The sequence below is a fragment of the Oncorhynchus keta genome, chromosome 21 (assembly GCF_023373465.1).
Source record: "Oncorhynchus keta strain PuntledgeMale-10-30-2019 chromosome 21, Oket_V2, whole genome shotgun sequence".
NCBI lineage: Eukaryota > Metazoa > Chordata > Actinopteri > Salmoniformes > Salmonidae > Oncorhynchus > Oncorhynchus keta.
Window position 1 is genome coordinate 12413704 of NC_068441.1, and position 8253 is coordinate 12421956.

The 8253-nt window shown below is 44.5% G+C and overlaps 1 protein-coding gene across 1 annotated transcript; it reads right to left on the reverse strand.

The window, feature by feature from the left end:
- Positions 1–233: 233 nt before the first annotated feature.
- LOC118400140 (netrin-4-like) lies at positions 234–7153 on the reverse strand. The gene is made up of 10 exons (XM_052473344.1): positions 6515–7153; positions 4156–4625; positions 3720–4055; positions 3388–3514; positions 2901–3089; positions 2446–2659; positions 2212–2342; positions 2025–2093; positions 1623–1793; positions 234–1455 (listed from the first exon to the last, which is right to left on the reverse strand). Exons 1-10 carry the CDS (start codon positions 6564–6566, stop codon positions 1319–1321), a joined length of 1896 nt encoding a protein of 631 aa, XP_052329304.1. The 5' UTR covers positions 6567–7153; the 3' UTR covers positions 234–1318.
- Positions 7154–8253: the final 1100 nt, after the last annotated feature.

Below are 8253 nucleotides of genomic sequence, written 5' to 3' on the forward strand. Positions count from 1 at the left end.
GAAACATTGAAACAAGGTGTCAAAAAAAGACACCTTTTAACCAAGATTATTTTTTAGACAGCCCTAGCGTGTTTGTAATGCAATGACATCAATACAGGATGCATGTGAAAATGTGAGATACAGTGTGTTTAAATCTCAGGATTTGAGCCTTTGAGATATGACTCTTCTGGTTAGGTGCCACAGGTCCTGGAAGGCCAAATATGTTTGGTGCTGGCCGCTATTATCAACAACTCATGTTCTTATGAAGAAAGACTGAGTACATAGAAGGTGCTTCCTTCGCGTGCTTTTGAAACATGTAATTTCAAGCCTTTAATGCACTGGTACTTTCTTTTACCTGTCTTGATTAAAGGTATTACTGAACAATGTCTTATTACCTCTTTCAAACATTTCTTCCCATATGTTTAAATACTGTTCAAACACAAATGAAACTAGAGTTTCTTACATACGACTGGACCATGATGCTTTGAAAGTGACTCGTTCATTCTTCGGTGAAACTGCACCACATACATTGAACCTTGTATCTTTTCAGATTAAGATATTAGCTGCTGCATGTTCCTTACACTTACATTTCTCAGGTTGATCTTTTTATGTACTCTGTAGGCCCTATTTGTTGCAGAAAAGATGGCGGTGGCTGGGACGTGTGTAGACTGCCACCAGAACGCGCACCCTGCGATTGCACTACGCTGAAGAGAAAGACAGGACGCCCAAAAGAGACATGGAGGAGAATAATAGAAAATAAGATGGAGTGGCTTGACCTGGGGAGCCCTCACCATGAAGGCTGCAGACTGGAAGCAGTGCACTCTCCTGTGGATGCCTTTATGTGCCTCAAAATGTAAATAAGTGTGTGTGTGTTTGTTGCACTTTTCATTAGCACACTACACATGAAAAATAAATGATTGGAACTGGACACTGAAAAAAATACAGTATACTAAAAGCAGTCAAAAGCAGCATTGTACTGTACTGAGAACCTGGTAGGCATAAAAAGGCATGGCTTTGGCTATACACAGTCTGAAAAGCTGGTATACTAGGGTTTGTTGTGTCTAGTAGATTCCAGGGGGGTGTTTGTCTGTCTGTCTATGTAGGACGACCTCAAGTTAAATCATCTTCATAAGAAAGGCTCTAAAGATTCCAGTATCCAGTCCATCCTCTTTGCATCATATGGCAGGGTTGTAGTCTTATATGGGCACGATTTTCCATAGCAATTATTGGTCAAGACACTTGGTCAAGCCTTATCCACTGAGTTTGTCCCTTTCCTGAATGATCTAGTGAACCAGTGATTTCCATTCAGGGTGCTCTGTTATGGGTTTGGAGAGGGTGTTCAGGGGCAGCCCTGCCTTAGACCCTCTGATATGTGGGCCCCCAGTTGGGAGGTCCAGGGAACCACCACACTCTGCATGGTGACCAGCAGGCGTCCCGTCCCTGCCTCCTCTGGACCCGCCAGCATGTACTCCACTCCTGGAAGAAGAGGGAGAGGGTTCAGCCTCAAGCCTGTTTATTAGAACTTATATCAGAGTGAACAGAGTAGCTCCCAACCTTGTGGAAAAATAAGGACAATATTTAAAACATATTGAATATAGTAGCACACTACTCTGTTCTGTTTGGTGATGTATATGTTGGGTTACCTGGATTAAGGATGGGGCAGGTGCACCCCCGAATAGTCCAGGATATGGGGTAGAGACTGTGTGTGCCATGGGAGAGGGGCACCTGTCCTGACCGCAGGACCTTGCGAACTTTGACCTGTACCTCTGCGTGGCTCCCCTTGTCATGAGCAGACAACACACTGGCTTTGATCACTGCCACAGACACACATGAAGACATTCATCAGTTACACCCAGCTAAATCAAAGGATTGTGGAATGTATGCCTAATGTAGCATAAATCCTCACTGGAATTTAACGCCATGTACTGTATGCACTGCTTATATCACTTGACTAGACCAATGGTCAAGAGGCCATTACAGAGTGAGGGGAAAAATTTAAATACTGTAAGATGTACAGTATGTGAGAGCCTTGGAAAATATTTTACCATAGGCATGTTTGGTCTTACAGAGATCCGAGACACTCCTCAACTTTCTCTCCTTACAGCTGCATTTCCCTGGAAGGAGCCATAGACAGACAGTGTCAGCAGTACATGAATATGTATACTCAAACCAGTGACGGCAAGCTTTAAGTAGTGAGGTGCATAACTAATGCTAGTGTGCATCATCATTCACCTGTGTAGTGCATGGCAGAGACACCCAGTTCCTTTGACCACACTGCCTCACCCTCACTGGTCAAGGCATGGTCCATGTCAGGAATCTTGCCCCCCATAGGGACATTGAAAACCTGGTTATTTGCATAGCTGCTGAAATGACAAGGAGAATACGGAGGTCAGATGAAACTGGTAATAGGAAAGAAAGCCACATTAGAAATGTTGGATTTAGTAGAGAAAAAAAATGTCTTTCCTGTCAAGGCAAAGCCCAGTGTCGGGGTCACAGTTTTGGGGACAAGCACAGGGTTTGCACCCCTCTTCCCCAAAGCCCCAGTACCCAGGTAGACAGTGGCTACAGCTTGTTCCCCCCACACCAGGTCTGCAGTGGCACTGTCCACTCCTGGGGTGGCACCATGGGCACTCCTCCCCAGAGCTGGCTGGTAATGAGCCCAGTGGGTCACACCAACAACCTGTGAAAGAGAGAAAAAGACTTAAGACCACACACACACACATATTTCTCCCTCGTCTCTTCTCGCTCTACCCACACATACTACTGTGACAAATCCACACCATTAGAGACAGATGTTTTAATATACACCCATGCCTGCAATTTCAAGTACTGTTATACATGATGTATAACTGGAATTCACTGACATGTGGGACAACAATTAATATATTACTTTCACTTGTCCATAGGTTGTCCCGACTTACGTGTGCAGATGTGGGAGGAGCCAAGGGGCATGGCTGGGTGGCGGTGGTAACCGTGGCGACAGCGCTGGCACCTGCGCCCTGCTGTGTTGTGTCGGCATTCATCACAGACACCCCCACTGGTGGCCCCTGAGGACAGCCACGCCCTCTGGGAGAAGTGACAGCTTGTCGCGTGGCCGTAACACTCACACTCTGGAGCACAGGGAGACAACGATGGGACGGGAGAGAGGACGGAGGGATTAGTCAACTGGAAGGATAGATTATGAGATGACACCCAACGGTAGGTTTGCCAACACTCCCGGTTTGGCTTGGAGTCTTGACCTCCCTGCAAGAAAAACCTTTACAGGAGATTTTATTAATGTTTGAATGAAAAGTAATAACTGATATATGAACAGTGTTGAAGTATTTCTGTGATCTCTCAACATGAGCTTGATTTGAGTTGGCAACCCAGCACTGCCTGGCCATTGACCCATGTTAGTAGGGCACTCACTGTGGCACGGGTGTGGCTCCCCACTGCTGCCGTTGGCTGCCCTCCAGGGACGGTCATTGTATAGAGGGGCACACCTCTCACAGTGTTCTCCTGCTGTGTGGTGAGTGCACACACACCTGCCAGGCACCTGCAATAAAAACAGGGCTATTTAACACAAAGGACAAGCTTAGATAATGAAGCATTTTTCCACACACACACACACACACACACACACACACACACACACACACACACACACACACACACACACACACACACACACACACACACACACACACACACACACACACACACACACACACACACACACACACAGAGCAGGCCACACTCACCATGTCCTTCAGTTTGTCCTGTCCGCCACTGTGTAAACAGTGTTCTGAATGACCATGACAGAGACAGGTACCTCGAGCCAGGAAAGTGTAAATGGAAAAGGGAGCTGAGGCAGGGGGCTCTGAGCTGGGCTGGGGGGAAGGGAGGAGGGGGAGATTCAGGTCCGTAGGAGGGTAGGAGAGTCCAATGGAGGAAGAAGAGGTGGAAGGTGCGGCAGATAATGGGCAGGTCTGGGCCTTGAGAAGTCTGAGGCGGAGGTTGGTGAGGGTCAGCTGGGAAAGGCTCTCTGGACTGTAGGGGTCAACTAATCCACCAGGGCCCAGAATCCGGAATATTACCTTTTGAGAAAGATAAGGGTCTACTGTATACTGTTTGTCTACTGTGCTTCTAAAATTGTGTCTTACACCACAGAGTAAATGAGACATTATGTCACCTTACCTCTCCCCTGCTGCACGGCTTGGCACTGGAGTACCGGGATGTACAAAGCGAGCCAGGCTGACCGGTGTCATCAGGAAGACCAAACGCAAGACTGCAGTTCTTTGCAAACAGCTTGAGTGTCTCCCACGTCCGACCAAAGTCCTGCGAGCGCTCCATGGCCATGGCAGCGGGCCTGGGTGAGTGGAACAGCAGCACCACGTGGGTCAGACAGAAACGGGTCTCCAGGTCCAGACGGACCTCCTCTTCCTGGTCAGTGCCCACGCCCGAGGCCCACCAGGTGGCTGGCTGCTGGAAGGGATCATCCACCATGTGGGCAGGTGGGTGAAGGTCAACTGGACAGGGTTGGAGGGGAGTTGGGCATGGGGAGTGTTGGGACCCATTCCCACAGCAGCCTGAGAGGGATGTGAGGGTCCTGCCACTGGCCAGGTTGCCCATGGGAGGACTGCAGGCATGGTCTACACACCTCGAGGCTGAATATGGGGTGGATGGAGAGAGTTAATGCAGAAGAAATTTAAAATAAGAGATCTGTGTCAATGCACTCAGTGGCCAGAAGGAAAGGAGGCTGCAGTCATCCACATTTACCCAATAATATCAGAGTAAATCAGGTGACAGCAGATTGATGAGTGCTGCATTTTCTGAACACATAACACCTCACATAATTTTGCCCCAAAACAATTAAAACATCTCACCCAATGGCATACGGGCTATTAAGGTGAGCGCAGATGCCGCCCCAGGATAATCAGCCCACTTTGCCAAACTCAAGTGCGCACAATATATAGCTTGTCTTTGCCCAGCACTGTGGCGCTCCACCAATGCTCTGTCAACGTCATCGAACATAAATCATGTAGCCTATACAATAGAACGAGTATATAGTCTCTTTGGGCTTTTCTGTAGACTACAGGGCGACCAGATTTATGACAATGTCATGAGACACTTTTTACATAATCGTGTTTTCGATCAAATAGCGCACTCTTAAATAAAAATGCACTTCGATGTGAATATGAATTAACATGTTAACAAACACACCATATTCTAAAAACATGACAGGTCAAAGTAAAATGGACAATAGCCAATTTAATGTAATTATGCTACTCAAGACTCCTGTCAGAGAGTTTGCGCAGTGGGCTAAATTGTCATGAGAATGAGCAATTTCAAGTTTTTTTTTTTTTCAAGTATTTATTTTTCAAGGCCTATTCGTCATTTTCTGAGCTGTTGATTGCTAAGAAGAAAATATGAACTGCATTTTACAAGATAACGACATGCCTGAAAACCTGGGTAGCTAACATACAGAGTTTCATGTTTGGGGAAGCTTACAATTGATCCTACCATTTCTACGAATCTGATCTGCGTGCCAGTCAGAATGCTCATATGCACATTTCAATAATAAAGTTTCGTTTCTCAAAATCATTGTCACGTGGTTATTAATACAAATCTGAATTAAAATGATAAATCTATCAAGTTGAAATTAAACGAATGCAAGAGCACCAGCCTCGGACATATAGACGCATTGATACAGTGCTCTCTGCCATATGGACTGATAAACTGTGGGCCATTGGTGGCTAAAGAAATGAGCGCATGGAACTCAGAGATAGGCTTACTGCATTGGCCTAAGCTATAACTTCCATTGTCAACTAAGTAAAAATATATAAAGCCGACAAATAAAAACAGAAAATAACCTGATGAAAATGCAGGTTCTTGCAATCGCATTTACCCCTCTACTTCCCACCTGTGCCTTTATTTCTATTTGTCTTGACTTCAACTATCTAGTGAATTGCAACATTGTACCAAATCAATCAACTGGGTCAAGCCGGAAGCTGTAGCTATAGCAAACTTGCAACATTGTAGCCTATTCCGGGGCCTCAGTTTCCAGTGCACGTGAGTTCTAGACAGACAGCTGTTTTTCTGCGTGAGGGAAAACTGCTCTGGTATTTTTGGGCGCTTCGCATAGGGCAGCATATCAGCAAGGAGTGATAGGCTTTCAGTTATCGATAAAATGTGCCATTCATAACTGTAAAGAGAACAAGCCAGATTACGGAACCTTCAACTGGTGGCACGGCACTGTACCCAATTCATCCCACAATGGGATGTATTATGATACAATCCTATCCACTGCGTCGTCACCATAATAGCGCCGAATACAGGCGTAGCCAACATAAGCATTAGGCCTATATTATGGGAAAAATCTAATCTAAAATGGGGAAATACCATAGGCCTATTAGGATATTATTCATAAGAGTTAAAAATAGCCTATGTATGGTGATCTTGAATTCCAGATATAGCCTATAATCTGGCTAGTTGGCTGATAGCCTATTGCTGCATCCCGTCATATCAAATGAATATCAAGATGATGGCCACTCACCTGTCCCGCTTTGCATGAGCGCTAAAATTAAAGCGCAGGTAATCGCCAGCATCTCAAATCGAAGACGAACTGTAAGTGGTTTCACAGGCTCAGAATCTCGCTGGATGAGTTATCACCAATCCAATGACAACAAAAGTGCACACGGTCAAATAGTCGAATTATTCTCGCAGGTAGTGCAGATGCGCTTCAGCATCACATGTTTTTGTTTATACCCAAAATGAGCGCATTCCAATGAGAACATCAAAATTGCGCATACCTGCCCAAATCCTTGTTATTTTAAATCCTATCGAGGCGCAGTTCGAGTCATCCAAATGTTTTGTTTGACATATTGTCATTAATAATGATGGGGGAAATGATTGTATTCGCATTCAGAGAATTAACAATTAGCATTAATCAATGACGAAGTGTTCCGTGCGCGGTTGGTCCTTGTCGCACAGATCGCATCTAGGGACAAGTCAGGCATACCCTCATGTCAACAACGATACCAGCTCGTGTTTCCTCGCACAATACATTATCATGTTATTGCTACACCTCTATGCAGGACCCTATGTGTGTAGCCTATGCCGAAGCCACCTACGGTCAAGTGTTGTCTTGAGTGAGAGTTTAAATGGGCTCACACACCCTGAGATTGGTTGGCATTTACCCCATGACCGTTCTCATAGCAGCCGGATATTAATGCTGGCAGCACGATCGAAGATTTATTTGTATTTTTTCATAGTAAGAGTCCCCTGCAAAGACATGTATTTTTAACACAGCATGCTAACAACTTTTTTTAAATAAATGAATCATTTGACATTTTATTTTTAATATTGTATTTTTCATACAATTTATATTGAAGGTTTGCACAAATACTGATATGTTGAAAGCTATTGTGTAGGTCAAATACAAATATATGTTATTGGAATTACTCAATAGAGTCTGCAAAACTTAAATTGGTCTCTTTTGCTGAGTAATGCTTTTAATACAAAGTGCTGGTGACCCCTTACTTCACGCACTCCATTCACTGCAGTGCAATACACTGTACATGGGATACATATTGGCTTGCAGAGAGAATGTTTTAACCTGTCTCAGCTGAAGTGGATCATACTCAGTAGGTTCTCTACTAACCAAATATGGTTCGTTGTTGAGTGAGACTGTGCCGTACACATCCAGCAGCACTTGTCAGATAGTAGTTTAACCGAGAAGGAACATGCACACACTCAAATATTGTGAAGATGACTCCAAAACACAGATGTAGAACCACTGATAAGCAAGGAAACACTTGAGTCTAATGATTCTGAGGATGAAGTAGATAAACAGCCAATGATCCAAATAAGCAAGGACACACGCCAGTGTGTTTTTGTCAGCTTAAGCAGCTGACAAATTTAGGCGAGAAACTCCAAGTCGGTGTTTACACTGACCCTTTATGAATGGGAAAAGGTCCATTCACAATGAGGTGTCAGGAATCTTCAAGCATATAGCTGGAAGGGCTTATTTGCAGCAAAAGTAAAGGAATCAAATTCCTATTGTGCCATTCTTTCTAGGAATCATCACTTTTCCATATGTAAAGAAAGGCAGTGAAAATAGGACAGACTACACAAACCATTGGTTCAAAACAGAAATATGTGTGAAATTATAGAATCTTTGTCAATGAAATGCTACCTGCACATTTTATTTGCCAATGATCTCCACATTCAATGTTTATACTCTCCAAATTGCAGTCAGTGCAAGGAAGCAATGTTTACCGGGGGTACAAAAAT